At 33.6% G+C, this 24,727-nt stretch overlaps 1 protein-coding gene across 1 annotated transcript in view; it reads left to right on the top strand.

Annotated features, from left to right (window-relative positions):
• NCAM2 (neural cell adhesion molecule 2) overlaps positions 1 to 24,727 on the top strand; it is a 200,320-nt gene that overhangs the window by 51,439 nt on the left and 124,154 nt on the right. Inside the window, exon 7 of the mRNA XM_061192956.1 lies at positions 19,805 to 19,955. Coding sequence (XP_061048939.1) covers positions 19,805 to 19,955 — 151 coding nt within the window. The remainder of the gene's footprint in view (positions 1 to 19,804; positions 19,956 to 24,727) is intronic.

Here is a 24,727-nt window from a genome sequence, read left to right as displayed (position 1 = left end):
TCTCACATGGGGGCACCCCTAGAACATATAGGTCTGGTGAATAGAGGGAAGTGTGCTGCTGGGACACATAATACGTATCCTGCAAAAGGCCACTTCTCCAAGGTCAGGAAATGTAACCAACCTACCAAATACATAGAAATAAAAATAGAAAATTAGACAAAATGAGGTGACAGAGTAATATGTTCCAAACAGATGAACAAGATAACACCCCAGAAGAAGAATTAAATGAAGTGGAGATAGGCAATCTACCCTATAAAGGGTTCAAATTAATGATTATAAGGGTGTTCAAAGAACTTGGGGGAAGATTGGATGAACAGAATGAGAAGTTAGAAGTTTTTAACAAAGAGTTAAAAAATATAAAGAAGAACCAAACAGTGATGAAGAATATAGTAATTGAAATGAAAAGTACAATAGAGGAATCAACAGTAGATTAGATGATACAGAGGAACAGAACAGCGAGCTGGAAGACAGAATAGTGGAAATCACTGAAGCAGAACAGAAAAAAGAATAAAGAATAAAAAGAAATGAGGACAGTTTAAGAGACCTCTAGGATAGCATCAAGTGTACTAACATTTGCAATGTAGGGGTTCCAGAGGAGAAGAGAGAGGGAAATGGGCATAGGATATATTTGAAGATATAATAGCTGAAAACTTCCCTATCTTGGGAAAGGAAACAAACATCCAGGTCCAGGAAGCACAAAGAGTCTCAAACAGGATAAACCCAAAAAGGATCACATCAAGACACATTGCAATAAAAGTGGCACAAATTAAAGATGAAGAGAGAATATTAAAAGCAGCATGGGAAAAGTAACAAGTTACATGCAAGGGAACTCATGTAGTCTATCAGCTGACATGAGTTTCAGCAGAAATTCGATAGCCCATAAAAGAGTGGCATAATATTTAAAGTGATGAAAAGGAAACACCTACAACCAGGAATGCTCTACCTAGCAAGGCTTTCTTTCAGATTTGATGGAGAGATCAAAAGTTTTTCAGACAAGCCAAAGCTAAAAAGGTTCAGCACCATCAAACCAGTTTTAAAATAAATGTTAAAGGGACTTCTCTAAGCAAAAAAGAAAAGTCCACAACAAGAAATATAATTCTAAAAGGAAAAAAAATCTCATTGGTAAAGACATATATACAGTAAAGTAAGTAAACCAACCATGTATAAATCTACCAAGAAGGTTAAAAGACAAAAGTAATAAAACCATCTAAATCCACAATAAGTTGTTAAGGGATACACAAAACAAAAAGATGTAAAATATGATGTTAAAAACAGTAAGCATGTGGGGTGGGGTGTAAAAGTGCAAGGTTGTTAAAATGCATTTGAACTTAAGAGATCATCAACTTAAAATAATGTGTATTTATATATTGCTATATATAAAACTCATGGTAACCACAAACCAAAAAAATCTATAATAGATACACAAAAAGCAACAGGAATCCAAACATAACACTGAAGATAGTTACCAAATCCCAGGAGAAAAGAATAAAGAAGAAGAAAGGAATAAAAAATAAGTATAAAAATAGCCCCCAAACAATTAACAAGATGGCAATAAGTATGTATGTATCAATGATTATTTTAAATGTAAATGCAGTAATGCTCTAATCAAAAGACATAGAGTGGCTGAATGGTTACAAAAACAAGACCCATATATATGCTGCCTACAAGAGACTCACTTCAGATCTAAAGACACATGCATACTGAAAGTGACAGGATGAAAAAGTTATTTCATGCAAATTGAAATGAAATCTGGGGTAGCAATACTTTTATCAGACAAATAGACTTCAAAACAGAGGTTAAAACAAGAGACAAAGAAGGACATTAAATGATCATCAAAGGATAAATAAACAAGAAGAGATAACAATTGTAAATATATATGCACCCAACATAGGAGCACTTAAACACATAAAGCAAATATTAACAAACATAAAGGGAGAAATTGGCAGCAACACAATAATAGTAGGGGACTTTAACACCTCACCTAGCTCAATGGACAGATCATCCAGACAGAAAAAATCAATAAGGAAACGCTGGCCTAAAACATCACATTAGAATATATACAACCCATTCAAAAGCAGCAGAATATACTTTTTGTTAAGGGCATAAGGAACATTCTGTAGGATAGATCACATACTAGGTCACAAAAAAATGTCTCAGTAAATTAAAGAAAATTAAAATCATATCAAGCATCTTTTCCAACCACAATCCACAACTAGAAATCAGTTACAAAAAAAAATTGCAAAAAACACAAACTCGTGGCAGTTAAACAATACACTGTTAAACAACTAATGGATCACTGAAGAAATCAAAGAAGAAATCAAAAGATACCTGGAGAAAAATGAAAACAAAAACATAATCCAAAATCCATGGGATGGAGCAAAAGTAGTGTAAGAGGGAAGTTTATAGCAATAGAAGCCTACCTCAGGAAACAAGAAAAGTCTCAAATAAACAACCTAACCTTACTTGTAATGAAAGTAGAAAAATAAGAACAAACACAACCAAAGTTAGCAGAAGAAAAGAAGTCAAAAAATCAGACTAGAAATAAATAAATAGAGAATAAAAAAAATGAAAAGATCAATGAAGTTAAGAGCTGGTTTTTTGAAAAGATAAATAAAGTTGATAAACCTTTAGTCAGACTCATCAAGAAAAACAGAGCGAGGGCCCAAATAAATAAAATTGGAAATGAAAAAGAATTTACAAGCAATACCATCAAAATACAAGGGACCATAATAAATTATAAAGAACAATTAAATATGCCAATAAAATATACAACATGAATTGGACAAGTTCATATAAATGTACAATCTTCCAAGACTGAACCAAGAAGAAATAGAAAATGTGAACAGACCAGTTATCAGCAATGAGATTGAATGAGTAATAAAATAGCTCCCAACAAACAGAAGTCCAGGACCAGATGGTTTTACAGGTGAATTCTACTAAACATTTAGAGAAGAGGTAACTTTTATCCTTCTCAAACTATTCCAAAAATTTGCAGAGAAAAGATTGCTTTTGAACTCATTCTGCAAGGGCAGAATCAGCCTGATACAAACACCAGACAAAGATATCACAAAAAAGAAAATTACAGGCCAATATCACTGATGAACATAAATGCAAAAATACTTGACAAGCTATTAGCAAACTGAATTTAACCATACATTAAAAGGATCATACACCATGATCAAGTGGGATTTATCCCAGGGATGCAAGGATGGTTCCATATCTGCAAATCAATGTGATACACCACATTAACAAACTGAAAAATAAAAATCATATTCTCTCAATAGATTTGGAAAAGGTTTTGAAAAAAACTCAACATCCATTTTTGATAAAAACTCTTAATATAGTGGGTTTTATGGGAACATACCTCAACATAATAAAGGCCATATATGGCAAGCCCACAGCTAGTAGAAAAGCTGAAAGCATTTTCTCTAAGATTAGAAACAAAACAAGGATGCTTCTTCTCATCACTTTTATTCTACATAGTTTTGGAAGTCCTAGACACAGTAATCAGACAAGAAAAAATAAGATCAACCCTAATTGGAAAGGAAGAAGTTAAGCTGTCACTGTTTGCAGATGACATGATACAATGCATAGAAAATCCTAAAGATGCCTCTTAAAAGCTACTAGAACTCATCAATGAATTCAGTAAAATTACAGGACACATGATTAAATACAGAAATCTGTTGCATTTCTGTACACTAACGATGAACTATCAGAAAGTGAAATTAAGAAAACAATCTCATTCACCATTGCATCAAAAATAATAAAATACATAGGAATAATGTAACTAAGGAGATAAAAGATCTGTACTCAGAAAACTATAAAACACTGATGAAATAAATTGAAGATGATGCAAACGGATGGAAAGATATACTGGTTTCATGGATTGGAAGAATTAATATTGTTAAAATGACCATACTATCCAAGGCAATTTACAGATTCAGTTCTATTCCTATCAAAATATCAATGGCATTTTTCACAGAACTAGAACAAATAATTCTAAAATTTGTATGGAAACACAAAAGCCAAAATGATCTTGAGAAAGAATAACAACACTGGAGTTTTAATGCTCACTGATTTCAATCCTACAAAGCTTCAGTAATCAAAACCATATGGTATTAGCACAAAAACAGATACATAGATCAATGGAACAGAATAGAGAGCCTAAAAAGGAACACACACTTATATGGTCAATTAATCAGACACAGTAGGCAAGAATATACAATACAGAAAAGATAGCCTAAACGGTGTTGGGAAAACTGAACAGCTACATGCAAAACAATCAAACTGGACTACTCTCTCACACCATGCACAAAAATAAATTTAAAATGGATTAAAGACTAAATGTAAGACCTGAAGTCATAAAACTTCTAGAAGAAAATGTAGGCAGTAAACTCTTTGACATCGATCTTGGTAATATTTCTTTGGATATGTCTCTTCAGGCAAGGGAAACAAAAGCAAACCTAAACAAATGGGACTATATCAAACTCAAAAACTTTTGCACAGTGATGGAAACTATCAAAAACCAAAAAGGTCACCTACTTAATGGGAGAAGATATTTGCAAACCATATATCCGTTAAGAAGTTAATATCTAATGCAAATAACTCATACATCTCAACATCAAAAACAACCAAGCAACCCAATTTAAAAAATGGACAGAGTACCAGAATAGACATTTTTCCAAAGAAGACATACAGATTGCCAACAGGCACATGTAAACATGCTCAACATCACTAATCATCAGGGAAATGCAAGTCAAAACCACAATGAGATATCACCTCACACCCGTTGGAATGGCTATTATCAAAAAGGCAGCAAATACCAAGTGTTGGAGAAGATGTGTAGAAAAGGGAGCACTTGTGCCCTGTTGGTGGGAATGTAAATTGGTGCAGCCACTATGAAAAGCAGTATGGAGAGTCCTCAAAGAACTAAAAATAGAACTACTATATGATACAGCAATTCCACTCCTGGGTATTTATCCATAGAAAATGTAAACACTAATTTGAAAAGATATATGCATCCCTATGTTCATTACACCTTTATTTACAAGAGCCAAGATATGGAAGCAACCTAAGTGCCCATCAATATATAAATGGATAAAGGAGACATGACATATCAATATTTCTTAGTCATAAAAAAGAATGAACTCTTGCCAACATGGATGGCCCTAGAGGGAATTATGCTAAGAGAAATAATTCAGAGAAAGACAAAAATACTATTTCACTTGTATGTGGAATCTAAAAATCAAAACAAATGAACAAACATAACAAAGCAGAGACAGACTTAGATGCAGAGAACAAACAGGTGGTTGCCAGAGGGGAATTGGGTGGGGGGAGGAAATAAATAGGTGAGGGAGATTAAGAGGTACGAGCTTCCAGTCCAAAATAAATGAGTCATGGATATGAAATGTACAGTGTGGTTAATTATAGTTATACCCACATATCCTTCACATATGAGTATATATTTTTGTCTGTGCAAATATTAGAAAGATAGATAGCTACTACATTTGGCCTCCAAATCCCATCTGATTTCTATCCTCTATTCATAGCAAAATCCCTTGAAAATGTTGTTTAATCTTGTTCTCTCTAAATTCTTCCTAGAATTATCTCTTGAATATACTCCAGTCATGCTTTGACCACATGACTCCACTAAAACTCTTTGGAAAGCTTTTTACTAATAACATTCACTTTTCTAAATTTTATCGCAAATTAGCAGTCCTGATTTTACTTTTCTGCCTAAGGGAAGCATTGATCCAATTAAATGATCTTTTCTGCTTGTTGCATGGTCTTTGGCTTATGGTATACTTTCCTGTTTTTTCTCTTATCAGTCTTTGTCTTCTAATTGACCTCTAAACTATCAAGGGCCCTAGTTTGGGGTCTATTCTTGGATTCCTTTCTCTAACTATGTTTATTCCCTTGACTTATTCATCTAGTCTCATGGCTTTAATTACCAGCTGGATTCAGTAAAATCCAAATTTTAAACATGAACCTCTCCACTAAATCCTAGTTGTCTATATCCCAGTGGTCTACCAGGTAGCTCCATTTGGATATTAAATAAGTATCTTAAACTGAAAATATCCAGTCTACTCTATACATTATCTCTACTTCTGCTTCTCCCTCAGTCATCCAAATTTCATTAAATGGTGATTCCTTCCCTCCAGTAATATAGTCTAAAATTCTTTGTGTAATCTTTGACTTATTGATTGTTATACACACATTCAAATTTTTAAAATCCTGTTAGCCTTATTTTAAATATATTAAAAATTTGATCATTTCTCGAAATACAGCTGTTACTGCTCTAGTCCAAGCCAGCATAGTGACTTGCCTAGACTATTGCAATAACTTTTAAGACGTTTTAATGCATTCACCTTTGCCCCCTGTTATTCTCATTAAAATAGCCAAATTGGTCCATTTGAAATAAGCCAGATAATATCACTCTTTGGTTCAGAAGCCTGCAATGGCTTCTCATATCATTTGGAAATCCCTTTTATTACCTACACTGCTCTACATGATAGGCCATTCTTCAAATCTCTATTACCTTCATTTTTTCCTCAAATCCTACTATTAAGATCAATTAATTTCAACCAAATAAGACTTCACATTTCCTCCATCAATCCTTGGTGCTGGAAGATTTTCAATAGTGTGTGTACTTTATCCATCTACAACTTTGAATGTACACTGTGAGTCATAAGTGTAGTGAAAACTATCCCAAATCTTTGATGTACTAATTGCAGTTTCCAGCACTTTTGAGTTCGCTGAGGGAGTCCTTGATTGCCAACCTGAAGTCAATATAGTAAGACCATTGATTTTTAACTATGTGTGTATTTAGGTTAATTGTTGAATTCTTTAGGTAAACTAAGTATAAATTGCAGACCATTATTCTTTCAGTTACAAAATCTGAAACCAGATAAGAACTTAAACTGAGTACAGAACACTAGAGTTGACTTACTATATGGATATTTGCATTCAGTTTTGAAGTACACTGCATCTATCTGAGTCATAGGAGGTGTGAAGCTACTGGGACAAAAATTAAAAAGAAAAAACATAATGCTAAAGTAATAGTAGCATACTCAGTGATAAACAATTTGAATAAATTTATATAATCCTCTGATTGCTTAGTGAATTAATAATTTGCTTATTCATAAATTTAATATCCTCTGAGACCAAATGATAGAAATGGTGATAATTAAGGAGTTTCCATAGACAAATTTTATGGAAGCAGGAGGTTAGCAAGCAATAGAACTGCACACATTTCCTGTGTGTACCATAGAGAGATGTTGGATCTCCTCTTCCTATATTACAGAAAACATGCCTGGCTGGCTGTTTTGATCAGCATCTTGAGATAGCACATTGTGCTATGAAGTATACTATTTTAACACCTCATATAATTTACAACAATCTGCCCTGTAGTATAATTATTTACTACACATCCCGTACCTGCATATCTCAGCACACAATTAGAAACTTGTTGAGGGCTGTTTCTTATCATTTTTGATTGTTGTAGCAAAGGTAATATAACTTCCCAGACCATCTCTGCTTCTTGGCTCTCTGTTTACACCATGCCCCCCTTTGATGATAATGTCTGTAAATTTTTATCGTCTGATGATTGATATATATCAATGTAAAGATTCATCACAGACCTGTCTGAGCCATAATTTTCTTTTATTATAAAAGAATATAATATAGACATATAGGCTTTACCTTCTCTTTTAATGTTTTGACAAAGTCCACACTGTAACTTTTCCTTTCTATGGTTTAGAGTTGTAGCACTGATTCATTTATTCCACGCTTTGAAACTGTCTTAATACACCGTTTGGCTTTTGGTAAAAAATAAATAAATTTTGTTAACATTTCCACCTTTCTTTCTCCTATGCATTATTTTATTATCTTGATAACTTAGATCCTTTCTGGAGAGTACCTTCTCTTTTAATTGAAGACTTCTAAACTATAGAAAGTTTAGTTTGTATATGCAGTATTTGTTTTAATTTGTCTTTTCTTTATGAATAGATACTTTACCACAAAACAAACAAAATCCAAAACCAAAACCAAACTAAAGCAGCTCACTGGAGTTCGTGTATGTTATACACAGTTTTAATTTTTAGCCATCTTTTAGAGGTAGCTTGTTTCTTTGTCTATGTAGCAAAATGATTTGATTAAACTGTATTTTTTATGTATTGTTAGTTTTTGGTGTTTATGTGCATGTATAATATAAAATGTTTCCAATAAATAAAGTACTTTTTATTTAAAATAATTAGGTTAATTGCATAATTGTCAGACAGTAAGACAACCTGAGAAGAGTTCAAAACGAAGAGATAAGAAATATTTTTTATCTTCTTGAGCCTCCCACCTAAAATGAGGCACTGAAGTAAAGTATATGAGTCACTCAGCATAGCTGTGTGTTAAAAAAGGAGCATATATTTGCTATAACACTGCCAGTACATATGACAGTAATTATACACATTATTTTCATAACATTTCTTATATATCCTATGTTGTATATACTTTAATATGTATTTGAAATGATGTGATTTTTTAAAAGAAGGAAAAATATACACATACATTGCCAGGTACTATTCTACTTTGTGGTATTAGTCTGATAAAAGTGATGCTGTTAATAGCGATGTGTTGTATACCATAAGAATTCTCATATATGTGACAAAAGTTGATCACTAGATGGTAAATGCATTGCATTTTCTGATGTTAAGTGTGGGACTAGTGACAATTTAAAATACTTGTTAGAACGTATATTTCCAGGCATATTAGATAAAGAAGGGTTTGATTTATACTCTGACTTTAAACAATGACAACAGACAAAATTTATGTCATGATGGATAGCATATTGATCCATGAGAGGAGAGAAACAAATGATGTGACCCCTACGATTGGTCGAGCGTACTGTGTAGAGAGTTTCCGGGCTGTAGCACAGGGATGAAGAGTCTGACTCTTTTATTTGAGAAGCCAGTGTTCTGGGTTTGAATGACTTAGGGTGCTAGAAATCACAGGATGGGGTACCAGAGAGGAGAGAGCTCTGTGGAGAAGAAATTCACACAGAGAGCACTCCAGAGATCTTCAGCACTTTCCCCAAGAGTCTTCAGCTGAGTATTGATAAGTGTATGTGTGTGTGAGGAAACTATCCAAGGCCACAGAAAGAACCACTGGAATACTGAAGTATGTTGCTTCAGTAGTGTGGTCGAATTAGTCCTAAACTAAAGATTGCTCCCAGCTCGCCTAACAAAGTTTAAAAGCCTCAAAAGAATAAAACTGTTTTCAAGTAACTTAACAATATCTCAGAAAAGAGACCATATACATATATATATATACACACACACACACACATATATATATATATATATATATATATAACTCAAAGTATATAATTCTCAATGTATGGCATCCAATAAAGAATTATGAGGTATACAAGGTCCATGAAAATATAACCTATAATAGGGAAAAAAACCAAATCAATCAATAGAAACAGATCCATTGACACAAATAACAGTATTAGTAGATAGGAACATCTTTTTTATTTTACATATACTGCATATGTACTACAAGGTAAAAGGAAGGCATGAGCATAATACAGAGAAACATGACAAAGTAAAAGACTAAAACAAAATTCTAGAGATCAAAAAAATGTCAAGTAAAAAAGACATTGGATTGGATTAACAGAAGATTAGATAGTGCAGAAGAAAAGTCTAGTAAAATCAAAGACAGAAAAATACAATTTATCCAAATGAAACATAGACAGGAAGAAAACATACATATACTTAGAGCAGTCCTATGTCTTTTTCATGCTTTGAGTGAGTGGTGGCCAAAGAAGGCTCAGAACAGGGCCCTTATTTGTCTCACTAGATAGAGCAAAGAAAGAATGTTCCCAAAATATTTTGTATTTCTTCACACTGTAGTTTTTCCCTTACAGAACATGTTGTAGGAATTTGTATAAAGATATACTATAGGAAAAGGCTAATAACTATTGTTAACATTGAATATATACTATGTGTCAGGCAATTTTTAAACATTTCATTTAACATTATTGTACTAATTGCTGTTGCATATTGTGCTTTTTGCTTTGCAAAAATCTTTCATTTGTCTCTAATTTGGGCAAGATTACCATACCGCTGAGACACTGGTTACTAACTACATCACTGATTATAATAACATTTATCATGTATCTAGCACTGAGGCTACACAATCTTAAGTAATTCTAACCAGACCTAGGGAAAAGCAACAAAAGTTATGTACTGTCTATTTGCCAACTTAAACTGTGATAACTCTGCAAAGTAACGACAGCAAAACCTCAGGGCTTTCAATACAAAAATCTATGGGTTTGTAAGTAGGCTGTAGCAGCATGCTCTAGACTTTAATTTGGGTTCCGCTCTGCTCTATATGTTCTAACAATTGAGAAAATCAGATAAAGGAACACATCCCATCTTGGTTATGCTGTTTTAAAATTCCCATGATAAAATGTGTGATGTATATTTAAAACAAAGACTGGAGAATGGTATCATGAAACCCCACGTTCTATCACAGCCTCAGTCATTATCAATGTTATGCCATTCCAATTCTAATATTTTTAGTATTGCACTTCATCTGTTTTCCAATTGGTTATGTTTATGTTATAAAGAAAAACATTTTAAAATCTGAATTAAAAAAAAACATTGAACCAAACCTGTGGCTTATTCAAAGCTTTGAAACAATGGAGTCTATATTTTAGTCATTATGTTACTTCCAGAGCAGTATGGTGTAATAATGTGATATCAATATTCACAAGGTAAGTTCAATTATGTGCATAAATCATCACAATACACCTGACCATCTTATAATAAATGTTGAATAGGAAGAATTTCAGTGTATAATGTACCTCATTCTTTCAGACCTCCTTTCTATCTTCTCATTGCTGTGTGCCATGAAACTAAATTTTAGCTCAAGATAGGATGTAACTTTTAGATTTAAGTGTCTTCTTGGCTTCTTTATCCCTTATTGATTCTTTAATAAGGAGTTTTCTTTCTTTGCTTATTTTCCATTATGAAGGATATACAGAAAAATTGGAAATTCAAAAACAATAGTGATCATCCTCTTTTTCATGGTTTCTTAACCTTGGGGAAAGCAATGACATTTTAAATGGATCGAAAGCCTACTGGCTTTCTACACTAGCCCCATACTTATGGCTTGAATTCCTATGTCCTGAATTTTCTGAACAACACTGATATCAAATATTTTGTTATATCTTCATATTTGATTAAAATTGCACATACACTCAAGAAACAACAAAAAAAGTAAGTATCTTGTCATTCAGAGTCAACAACGGTGTTGCCAAAATTAAAATGATCAGCCATACTACAAGCACATTCCTCTTCTAATTTATTTGCTTAGAACTCCAATCACAATGAATGACCATAAATAATAGTGATATAGACATGGGGTCAGGATACTTTATACAGCTTTAACTAATATATATATTTTGGAAATGATACATAGTCATTAGAATCCACAAATTTAAAACCATTGAATAGTGACATAGAGCCTATGTCTGTATAAAGCCTACAAGACAAGGCTTTTGAAACCAAAGTCATGGCATTTGAGCAGGGAAGGTCCTTCTGATGAAGGGCAGGGTCAAGGATACAGCCAAACCATCCACAAATGTAGTGGCAATTACAGATAAATTCAATATCTAGGGATTTTTTATTAGTATTATGGATGAAATAAAATATAAATCTCATTAGTTGGCAATTTAATCATTTATATGTGAAATGTTTTATCATTTATTATTTATTTAGTAATTTTGCTGTCCTATAGTAGCTTTTCATCCTAATTTTAATTTTGTTTTTTACTGAATATCTTAACATATTTTCATTGATAAAATATTATAAATATTTTATAATATTATAAATAAATAACTGGCATGTGGTTCAAGGAATCATGAGAAAAGTCTAGCAACAGTAATGCACTGTTAAGTAAGAAGATAGGAGAAGTGTCATTTCCCTTTGAGATAGAATGCCTTTGGACCTCACAATGAAATGGATATTGTGTAAACTCACATATTTATCATTTAGATCTGGATATCAGATGTTTTGTGCCAATTTATTTGCCAACCACTTAACAGGTGCTGAGCTCTTTTCAAATATTCAAATCATTAATCTCCCTCATAATACTATAAAGGCTGTACTTTTAAACCCATTATACAGAGAGAGAAACTGAGGTACAGCTAAATTAAGTAGTTGACTCCAGGTTACAAAGCTTATAGATAGCACAAACAGGATGTAAATTTTCCCATTTGGTTCTGTAGTCTCTGGTCTTACCTACTATTAAGGTAAAGAAGGCAGCACGCACAGGCACCAATACAAAATATTTAGGTCACATTCTGAAACCAGCATTTTGACAATTATCAGTTGGAATTCACCTTCTCTAATTTTTTTAAGTTAAAATCTCTGAAAAGTTTATTCTGCTTTTGGCCTGATTATCGTAGCATTTCAATTTCAAATAGTAAAGTACTGGGTATATAATATGGAGTATATTGTATGCTGGTTATTAAAATATGATTTGTTATGGTCAAATGTGAATATATGCATATATATGTATAATTTTATATACGTACAACAATCTACTAATAATAGATCAGATTTCCCATCCAGGGATCTGTGACAGAAACTTGAACATATCCTTTTCCTCCTTTCTTTCATCACCAGCTCCCATCTAAACATTCACTGAATGCTGTGGATTCTCCCTCAGTATGTTTTTAGAATCCACTCACTTCTCTCCATCTCATCTACCTCTACCTTTTCCCAGAACACTATCATTGCAGTATGTTTCTTGGTGTTTTCTCTTCCCCCTTTCAAATTTATTCTTTACGCTGAGGCATGAATGATGCTCTCAAATAACAAATGCATCCTCCCTACTCCTCGGCCCGAAACCTTGCCTATCCTTTCCAGTTCTTTATGGAACACTCATATTCTTTCTTTTGGCTTTAATTTTTAATATTTTCTAACATATAATTCACATAGCATACAATTTACCCATCAAAGGGTATAATTAAATAAATTGCCTTTTAGTATATTCACAGAGTTGTGCAATCATCAACACAATAAATTTGCGGACATTTTCATCACCTCAAAAAACAAGTTCCGCTCCACTTGACTGTCACTCCCCAGTCACCTTACCACTACCTGCCAGCCTTAGGCAATCACTTTTGTATCTATAGATTTGTCTGTTCTGGAAATTCTGTATAAATGGAAGCATTCAAAATGTGGACTTTGTTACTAACTTCTATTCACTTAGCATAGTGTTTTCAAGGTTCATCTATGTTGTGGCTTGTGTAAGTACCTCATATTTTTTATTGACAAATAATATAGAAATATATATATTATATAGAAATAGTACATTTTATTTATCCATGCATTAATAGATGGACATTTGTGTTGCTTTCACTTTTTGGATTTATTAATAATGCTCTTATGGACATTTACGTAGTACATGTTTTTGTGTGGACATAGATCTTTAATTCTCTTGGGAGTGTAAGGGCTGAATCATACGGTAACTCTGTGTTTAACATTTTGAGTACCTGTCAGACATTTTATCAAAAGCACCTGCACCATTCTACATTCCTACCACATGTGCACTAGAGTTCCATTTTCTCCAGGTCCTATCCAATGCTTGTTATTACCTGTCTTTTTGTTTATAGCCATCCCTGAGGGCATGAAGTAGTATGGAGTTTTGGTATGCATTTTCATGATGACTAATGATGTTGGGCATCCTTTCATGTTTTTGTCAATGTTCCCTCGACTTTTGAGGCTCTTTTTGGCATTCTTGTCTGTCTCTCCAGCCACTTCACCTCTCACCTCTCTCCACCTTATATTGGATATGCCAGCTCTAGGGAGCTTCTTTCAACTCTTTGAACATGTCATTTTCCCCTCTAGTCCAGGCCTATGTAGTTCCCATTTCCTTCCTAACTTTCCTCCTATTTGCTTGGCCAGGGCTGACTTCATGGATATGTGACATGTACAGTTGCACAGAGCCCAACACTCAGAAGGGCCCTGCATTGGGTTTAAAGTGCTGCTGTGGTTGTCTTAAAATTCATAGTAACTTTTGAACAAAAGACCTCACGTTTCAGTTTTCAGTGGGCCCTGCAAATTACGCAGCCAGTCTGGTGCCTTACTTATCCTTCAGGACCCTGTTTAGGCAGAAATATCTGCAAGTAATTGTTCCTCACCTCTGTAGACTGTACTAGGTGTTCTTCCTTAATTTCATCTATGTCAGATGAAATTTATGATTTTCCTCTAAGCCTTTTAACCTTTGAGACTAAAGGCTTTGCCTTTCTTATCCATCTTTCTGTCCTCAGAACCCAGCATAGTGCCGGTCACATAGCTATGGTACAGTATGTAACTCAGCCACATAGTTATGGCCCAGGTAGTGAGCCATATGTCAAAAGTAATTCAGAATATGAACTCCAGGGCCAGACAGCCTGGGCATCCCACTGTTATCACTTATAAGCTGTGTGGGACCTGGGCAAGTTATCTAATATTTCTGTGCCTTATTTTGCTCATCTTTAAAATGGGGATGATATTAGTCCCAATCTCATAACACTATTATGAGGATCATAGCAGTATTATGAACTAATAAATGTAAAATATTTAGTATGTACCTATCACCTATTGTATGTGTTAGCAGTTATTCATTCCTATATTCAATTCCTATTTGTTGAATAAATTACTGACTGTATGTGCAAAGAGAAGAAAAGGGCCCTAGAACCAGTGAAGAAACTACATAAGTTAAGAAATTTTATTGGACATATTACTCTTTGTTTCATCAATTTACACTGCTAGGAGGAATGGTAATTGTACAAAAGTTTATTTCATGACATCAAAATAGGAATACACTTAGGAAGGTGGGATCAAGCCCAGAGGAAAAAGACATTAAAACTAAGAGTAAATATAGAAATCTTATAAGAGCAAGACAATATTTCTGCTTAAATTTCTTTGCAGAAATTAGTGAATGTAATGAAACTTTATCATGATTTTGAGAAGTCAGTTTGGGTAAATTAATGCCAAGAACGTTTGGAAAGAGTCTGTTTTCTTTTTTTATACATTTAGCAGTTATACCTTGCTGCTACCTCTATGTATTTGAAGCTGTTTAATTTACATTCAATAGAGATTTAATGCCATTGCAAATAATGCAAACATAATATATAATTTAAAAAAATCGCTCCCCCAAAACTGCGTAGCATACAATGAGAAAAAAATAACATATAGTCAAAGGGTACAAATTTGTTGTGTGTCTGCATGTGTCTTGGGTTCTGCATGTGATCTCTATCATCCTGCCCAATGTCAGGAGATCCCACGTGCTCACAGTCTCTTCTCTGCACCTACTGGGTTCTCTCAGTTCTCTCATAAGCCTTCTGGTGGCATATGCCCAGAATTCTCTCTACGACACTGCCCCTCTTTCACCATTTCCAGATCCCAATCCACACTTCAGTTTAACAAGGAACATACCTCTGACTCTAACCCACCCCTCCATTAACACCCCCAAAATGAAACTGTGGTGTTCCTACGTGGTATTTTTGAGATTATTTGTATTATATCTTAGAAGTAATATCTGTCTTCTTGATTAAACTTAAATTCCAAGAAGAGCGGATATTATTCTATTTTGCTCAGCTTATATCCCCAGCTCCTGGATGCTTATTGTGAAACAACTGCACATACACAGAAAAAATGTTGAGTAACTAAGTGACATGATCCACAATTTTCTCAAAAGGCCAAAGGGTCAATGACTCTAAAAAGGTTCAAAGACAAGAGTGTGAGGAAGAAGAAAGAAGGGAATACTGTCCAACTCAGATGCGTTGTGCACTACAATTGGATCCCAAATTTGCCAGTAAATGTCTAGTCAGGTAAAGCCACAAAAATAAACATGACACAGTATATAAATTCAAATGCCCAACAATTAAAATTTACAACAAAATATTTATGTTTGAACTAAACTGAAGATTGTAGTTATCACATAGATATTTGATTAAGAGATTATTGAAAGGACAATAAACTCTATAAATAATCATTTTATAAAAATATTGAAATACTATTCAAGCAGCACTTAAGCTGACCTTCCAGAAAGGCAAAAGATATAATATCAGGTTAAATTTCAGAGAGTGTCCTTCTGTAAAGGATTGGAATAATAACATACACTCAGACACTTTCTAATCATGTTAATGCAGTGATAGAAACTGAAAATACTAGATGGAGAACTAATACGCCCATTAACCTGTCTCAATCAAATATCAGATGTCTTAAATGAATCTTCAGTAGGTGGTGAATCAAAGCCAAGATATAAATGAATTTTCTTTCAGATATGTGTAATGCCTTTTTGTAGCACAAAGAGAATGATGTCCTTTGGAATGTCAGAAATGAGAAGAAATGACTTTGGTCTTCTAGTCAATGCATATTGTGCATTATTACAAAGCCAATGCCAATTCTGAAAATGACTTACAATTTCTCAATGAATCACACACATTCCAGAAGAAATTCTATTCTTCCGGAATTTCTATTAATTTTAGATATATTATTAAAAACTTTTAAATACAACCATTTTTACTAATAGCATGCTAACTTTACACACACGGATAGTTTTCCACAAGTCAAAAACCATATCATAATAACAAAAGGACCTGTTGATTTTTAAGGTGGGTAAATTTACTTTTTAATGTGCAAAAGAACAATATTTTCCCTAATGAAAGAAGGAACAATTTGCTTCGCATCGTTATTAATGTATCTTGTCACATTCTAATTAAGATATTAAATGTCACGTTTTTAATCTATAGTAAAGTATAGCTGAAGGATTACATTTCCTTTATTCAATTATATGTACATTTCACTATATCTTAATTTGCTTTATAAAAATTTTAGAATGTAATGATTCTGTCCTAGGTACTAGTCCAGGTGACTTTCACACAAAGTACCATAAAAATGTTCTCGCATTTGTACAACTATAATATCAAACTGCAGGATAAAATCTGAAGTTCCAATAAGACTAGAAAAAGCAATGTGTCCCAAGAAATGCACAGGGACATTATATATGTATGTATAGTAGTCAACCAGAGACTATTTTGAATATAAATTGATATCTGGCCAAGAAATTGAAAGAATGACGGTAGAATACTGCCGTGTAAATATGGAAGAGATAAAGGGGGAAAGATTTGAGAAAGATGTGTGAAGGCTGCTTAGAAAGCACAGGACATTCATGACAATACAAATAATTCAAATTAAATGGAATCCAAATTAACAGTATCCAAATTGTAAACTGTGCTTAAACAGGAAGGTAATACCATATGGAAGTCCGTAAACATCAGGCTAATGGATTGGGGTTTTATTTGGGAGGCAATACAATGTTATTTGTAATTACAGAGTATGAGGCACAGGGATGTGAAACCTTCATAAAGTTGTTATGAGAAATAAAAGTTTGCTTTAAGAAAAAAAAGACTTATTCTTAGCTACACAAGAAATAATTTCTGCAGCTGGAATGATTTTTTGCTAAGAGAAACATAAGAAATAACATAATGTTGAAGGCTTTTGCAGAGTCAGGGAGTCTTTTTTGGTCACATTCAGCCTGAATGTGATTGTTCTCTCTGAAATCCAGAGATGCCTGTCAATATCCTTCCGACTTAGCAGCACAGCTAAAACTGTAAATGGAGAGGCAGAGAGCAGATAGGTCTATGGAAACACAGTTGCTGAAAATGGGAAATCATAATGTCGAGCAAGATGATAAACTGAGATTTATCATTATTCAGAATATAAATAGATGAATAAATGTTCAGCAACTGATCCAAGACTGAGGACATGATATAGCCTGGGGCATGGAAAAGAATTAGTATCATTCATGGAAAGACAACTGGGAGAGGGCAGGTGATGCTGGGTAAGACGTGATGTATTCATCTGCACATGCTAGTTTGAGATATATATCAAATGGACTTGCCCTGCATGTGATATATCTAGTTATGTAGCTCCACGGAAAGAAGGATCCTGGGTGGAGAAAGAGTGACTAGAGATCATCAGTGTAGATGTGGGCAGGGATAAGAGTGCCTAAGTGGATTGTATTGACTGAAAAGACACTAGAATCCAGGACAGAATACAGAGGCCCCGAGGAAGAGAGGAGGCTGTAACCAAAACCAAACCCAAGGAAACTACACCCAAAACTGGGAGAAAAATCAGGATCATGTGGGTGTCTTGAAAGCCAAGGGAAGTCGACACACAAGAAAGGAAGGATATAGTTCAATAGGATTTAATGATGAACAGAGTTGCAGTGAGATAAGGACCAAAGAATACCTATTTAGTTATGGAACAGCAGTTAGTTACCTTGTATAACAGTTGGCCATTTTGCTTTTGGGTTTATTCATTCTGATTTTTAACTTCTGTGGATTCTTACATTTTGTTTTCTTTGCTTTCAATTAAGTAAATGGGTTTGGCAGCTGAACATCTTAAAACTTGGCAGAAGAGAATGCCCTTCTGCTTGAAAACTTCACCTTACTATTTCTTTAGCAATACTTGGTAGGTGGGGAACATATTTTTGACATAGAAATCTTGATCTGAGTTGCATAATACATCCCTCATATGCATTTGTTTATTTCTTTGTTTTTGAAGACCATTTTCCAGATAGTGAATTATGAGTGAGTGATAAGATTGTATAATAATTGCATTCCTATATAAAATTAAAAAGCAAAAAAAGTAACCATATTGTGCCCCAATCAACATGTTTGAAAAAGAGCTTTAAGATAGTCTTTTAATATTAATAAAGGAAAATAGTTAAACATCATTTTAATAATGCAAAGTACACACATGTATTGAAATTTGTTCAAATCTGTCATATAGAAAATTAAACAACCATTATACCGTTTATAATAACATACATATTTCAACTGAATGTATGATATACAATATTTTGTTGAACACTAAAACCTCGAATATTAAAAAGAATCAATTCAATAATGGTAGAGCAGATGTTTCCAATGAGTTATAAAGTGCTAAAAGTTCACTATATTTCTTGATAGTACAGAGTAAAATTCAGTGAATAAACTATCTCTTGTTTTAAATATGTGTGCTATAAAGGTACTTAAGAGATTTAAGAAAATTCTATAATTGTGTTGCACACAATAATTCTTATTTGAAATATAATCTATATGTTATTGGATTATAAGCAATTCCTTGATTTGAGTCATATTTGTGGAGTTAAGTGATTAATAATTTCCATATTGTTTCCAATGACTTCCTAAGAATGCTATGATGCATATGGTACCAATTATGCTTATGAGCAAAGCTGTTGTGTTCATTCAAAAATGAAAACTATAAATTCCTCTTAAAGTCTTTAATTGTCATACATCTTGATACATCCTCCTTATGTAGTGAAATAGAAAACTAAAATACAGCAGGAATATCATTTTCACTGGTAGGTTTTAGCCAGAATTGAATAGGCATCATTGTCATATTGCTATGTTTGTAAAGAACACAATTGAAAGACAACAAAATCCTTCCTAGAAGAACATACTAGCTTTATAAAAAGCAAAAAGCATAGTAAATAGAAGAGGTTGATAAAACTTATGTTTAAGTTTTTACTACTTACAAGTCAGTGTCCCTATAAGCAAGTGGGCTGGTAAAATGGATAAGCTAAAAACAGTAAAGTATAAATAAACACTGCTTTTTTGAAATAAAAAATGAATACAGGTAAGAGTTTATTTTCATTTATTGTGTCTATGATAAATGCAATATGTTTCATCATTTTACACAAAATAAGCATAAAATCTTTCTTTTTCCTGAATCAATGTAAACAGAGCCCAGACGGACGTATCGAAGTCAGAGGGCAGCACAGAAGCTCATCACTGCATATTAAAGATGTGAAGTTGTCAGATTCAGGGAGATATGACTGTGAAGCTGCAAGTAGAATTGGAGGGCACCAAAAAAGCATGTACCTTGATATTGAATGTAAGTTATTCTCATTTTGTATGTTTACTAAAACAACTTTTCTTTTCTGCTTTGAAAAGCATGTATTTTAGTAGGAAAATCAAAATACAGTAGTTCATGTTGTAGTATTTAATGCATAACTTTAGAAGGAATGCAGCCAAAGTCAGTTATTAGAGACATCTAGTGGCGGTTATGGGAGATTTCACAGTGCTATATATTTAATGGTCTTAATGCTGCTTATCCTGAAAATCGTGGCCTTTTATTATGCAGCGTTTAACCCAAAACACAATGTAAACTGAATTATATTAGTTATCAGTAATTGATCAACATCACCTTAGATTTTTTTCTGTTTATTCCTAATATTAATGGTCCTGTGTTTCACATATGTAGTGAGAATTTCATTTCTCATTTCAAGTTGTTTTGTTGAATTATTTTACATCCTCATAAGTTATTGTATAGTATTTAAAATACAGTACTTAGGATACTCTATTTTTCAAGGGCTGATTGCTAACAAACTATAAGTTGTTTTTTGATCACAGATGAACTCCTCCTTTGCTGTTAAAGTCTTGCATATTTGTTTATTCAGCTTTTTCTGGAATTTCTCTCTAAGTAGCATTTTAACTGCATGCCACAAATAGTGATATGTTGTCTTTCTCTTGGCTTTCAGTTGAAAATATTTTCTACATTTCTTTGTGATTTCATCACTGGTCAATAGTTATTTATGAAGATATGTTTAGCTTCCAGATATTTATTGTTTTCATAGATATTTTGCTGTTACTTATTTCTAATTTAATACAGTTGTGCTTAGAAAATACACTCTATATGATTTTGATTGTTTTCATATTTATTGAGGTTTATTTTATGTCCTAGCATATGATCTACCTAGTGAATACATAATGTGTACTTGAAAAACATATGTATTCTGCAGATATTGTGCTCTATAAATATACATTAGATCAAGGTGGGTGTTAGTGTTCTTTAATCTTCTATGTCTTTACTGAATTTGTTTTGTTCTATTAGAGTGATGGTTGTTAAAATCCTCCACAATGATTGTAAACTTTTTTCTCTCTCTTTAATCCTGTTGATTTTTGCATCATATATTTTGAGGCTCAGTGACACAGTACACATTTATAGTTATCTTCTCTTAGTTTCCTATTGTCGTTATAACTAATGACCAAGAATTTTATTGCTGTAAACAACACAATATATTATTTTAAGTTCTTGAGGTCAGAGGTTGGAAATGATTCTCACTGGGATAAAATCAAGTGTCCGTAGGGTTGTGTTCCTTTATGGAAGCCCTACAGGAGATTCCCTTTTCTTGTTTTTTCCATTTCTAGAATCTGCCCACCTTCCTTGGCTTGCAGTCTCCTTCCAACTTCAAAGCCAGCTATGGCAAATTGAGTCTTTCTCACATCATATCGCTTTGACTCTGCTTCCTTCCTCACATCTTCTCTATATTTGACTTCCCTGCAATTACATTGGACCCACATTGGGTAATCCAGGATAATTTTCTCAACTGAACATCCTTAACTTAATCACAGATGCAAAGTTCTTTTTCCCATGTGAAGTAACATGCTCAAAAGTTCTGGAGATTATGATGTGAATATCACTGGGGGATCATTATTCTCTCTCCCATATATGTCTTCCTCATGAATTATTCATTTTCTCCACTAATCTCTGACTCGATGTACTTTAATGTTCAATAGCTGTTCAAGTTCTCTCAGAGTTAATTATCTGACACTTTACATTAAATGTAGAAAACTGACAACCATATAGGTGCCTTTACAAGTGCTCCACACTGATCTTTTTTTATTATTAATATCATATGTATTATATCTGCATTCATATGAATTGAGAATCTCACCAGAAATTATGATGATTTTTGTTTTAAGAGTTATAGATATATTAAGGAACTAGAAAGGAAAAAAATGTTTTTTACTCATTTCTTTACCATTTCCTTTTACTCTTCCTCCATCCTTAAAGATTCAGATTTTCCTCTGATATTATTGTCCTCCAGTCTGAAGAAATTTCTTCCCCATTTATTGTAGAGCATATTTGTTGGGGATAGAGTCTATTATTTTTTTTTATTTTCATCTGAAAATGTTCTCTCTGTCATTCCTGATGAATTTTTTTTTCCCCTGGAAAGAATTCTGGGTTGTCATTTCTTTAAAGATATGGCTCCACTGTCTTCTAGCCCCCTTGGTTTCTGATGATAATCCATGGTAATTTGAATTGTTAATCCCTTGTATGCCATGTGTCTTTTTTTTTTAATTTACTTTTTAAATTTATTTATTTTTGGCAGCGTTGGGTCTTCATTGCTGCACGCGGGCTTTCTCTAGTTGTGGCGAGCGGGGGCTACTCTTCGTTGCGGTGCGTAGGCTTCTCATTGTTGTGGTTTCTCTTGTTGCGGAGCATGGGCTCTAGGCGCACGGGCTTCAGTAGTTGTGGCTCGTGGACTCAGTAGTTGTGGCTCGTGGGCTCTAGAGCACAGGCTCAGTAGTTCTGGTGCATGGGCTTAGCTGCTTCGTGGCATGTGGGATCTTCCCGGACCAGGGTTCAAATCCATGTCCCCTGCACTGGCAGGTGGATTCCTAACCACTGTGCTTCCAGGGAAGCCCATGTGTCATTTTTCTAAAGCTGCTTTCAAGTTATTTTATTCATCTTTGTTATTCATAGCTTTGACTAGGATATGTCCAGGTATGGTTTTCTTTGGGTTTATCCTGTTTGAGGTATACTGAATTTCTTGAATCTGTAAATTTATATTTGTCAATATATTTGGCAGCTTTTTATCATATGTCTTCAAACATCTGTCCTGTCCTAATCTCTTTTTCATCTCTAGGACTTTACTTACACACGTTAGACATTTTGGCTCAAAGATCTCTGAGACACTGTTCAGTTTTATATATCTTATTTCTCATTGTTCTTCAGATTAGATAATTTCTGTTGTTTGCTTTTCAAGTTGACTGATTCTTTACTGCATCATCTCTTTTCTGCTACTGAGTCCATCCAGTGAGGTTTTTGTTTTATTTAAGATATTAATTTTTTAGCTCTAAATTTCTAGTTTTGTTCTGTTTTATATTTTTTGTTTCTCTGCTGAGATTTCTTATATATTCATTAATTCTATATGTGTTTTTTCTTTACCTCATGGAATATAGTTAAATTAGCTGCTCTAAAATCTCTATCTGGTAGATTCAACATCTGAATCATCTTGGGATGTGCATATGTTAATTGTCTTTTCCCTTCAGAATTGGTCATATTCTCCTGGTTTGTTGAATGTTGAGAAATATTGCATCGTGTCCTGGATACTGTAAATATTATGTTGTGCAGACTCTGGGTCTTGACAACCATATGCAAAAAAAGTATTTTTAAGTAGATAATCACCTCTAAGTTCTGTGTTGCCTCCTGTAATCAGGGATTCACATCTCACAGTTGATTTCTTAATGCCTTTGCTATACATTTTTGTATCTGCTCTATGCATGCCAAGCTCAGAGTTTAGGCTGAGATTTCTGTGGTTTTATATACAGAATTATGGCATCTCCTTCTCTGACTCCTGTCTGGGATTACCCCCACAGTATTCAACCTGTATTGCCTTCTTTCCAGCATACCCTCTATATTTCTGGATGTGTTTTAGGTCCAGAATCACTTCGACGCTCCTTATCTAGTACCTGCCCTCTAGACAAAGCAATGAGGGTGAAAAAAAAAACCCAAAGAAACTAGTTTTCATTCCCCTCCACAATCCCTGATTTTGTTTCCTCTCCAGAAGCCTTAGGGTAGTGTTGTTGTTGTTGTTGTTGTTGTTTTGCTTGATTTGTGCTATTTCTAGTCCTTTTAATTATTACCAGTAGGGGAGTTGGGCTATCTCAGGCTTGCCCTGCCATTATGGAAACAGAAAGGTATATATATTCTGTTTTTAAGAGAACTTTGTTGTAAGAATTTTTGGTTTCCCTAGTTCCTGGAAACAAGAGTATGAATGTCTTAGTTTCAGTTTTCAGCAATTTTTAATTTATTTCCTCCCTTCATTTTTTTTTCAAATTTTATTTTTCATAATCATACATCCTTAAAGAAACCATTACCCTGATCAAAAGATTGTTCAATTGCAAAGTCCTAAAAAGTAGCTGAGCTTCTTTTTTCTCCTTCTGTGTATCAATCTTCAGTGTAGTCAATTTTATTTAATTTGACATTTTTATCTATACCCACACTTAATCTACCTAGAAAGTATAGTAAGTTCTACATATGTGAATCATTTCAAATTTTAAATTGAGAGATAGGGGATTTCCCTAGAGGTCTAGTGGTTAGGATTCCCCGTGGCCTTCCTGGTCAGGGAACTGAGACACTGCAAGCCCTGCAGCGTGGCCCAAAAATAAATAAATAAATAATAAATTAAAAATAAATAAATAGAGAGATAGGATGGCTTTAGCTGAGTTTTAGAGTTTAGAGGTTCAGAATTTTAATAGTATCCTTTACCTATAAAGGGAATAATTCTCCTGATATAGGCTGAATTTCATGTAAAGCAAAGGAAAATGTTTTATATTTTAAGATTAGTAAACACACTATCAAACTTTATTCGTGCATTCTATTGACATGTTTCCTTTTTTTTTTTTCAATCTTTAAATGAAAGGAGTTTCTCTTGTGGATTTAACCTATACATGAATCCTATATTTAAGCTATGGCCTCTTGTTTTCTCCCCATGATGAATCTCTTTTAAATATCTGTTACAAATTACTTGAAAATCTCTGGCAGTCTAGCTTCCTCTTTGATTAACCCAGACTCTTACAGTATTGCTTCATATGCCT

The sequence above is a fragment of the Eubalaena glacialis genome, chromosome 6 (genome assembly GCF_028564815.1).
Source record: "Eubalaena glacialis isolate mEubGla1 chromosome 6, mEubGla1.1.hap2.+ XY, whole genome shotgun sequence".
NCBI classification, from domain to species: domain Eukaryota; kingdom Metazoa; phylum Chordata; class Mammalia; order Artiodactyla; family Balaenidae; genus Eubalaena; species Eubalaena glacialis.
Note: the sequence above shows the minus strand (reverse complement) of the source record. Positions and strands in the feature narration are given on the sequence as shown.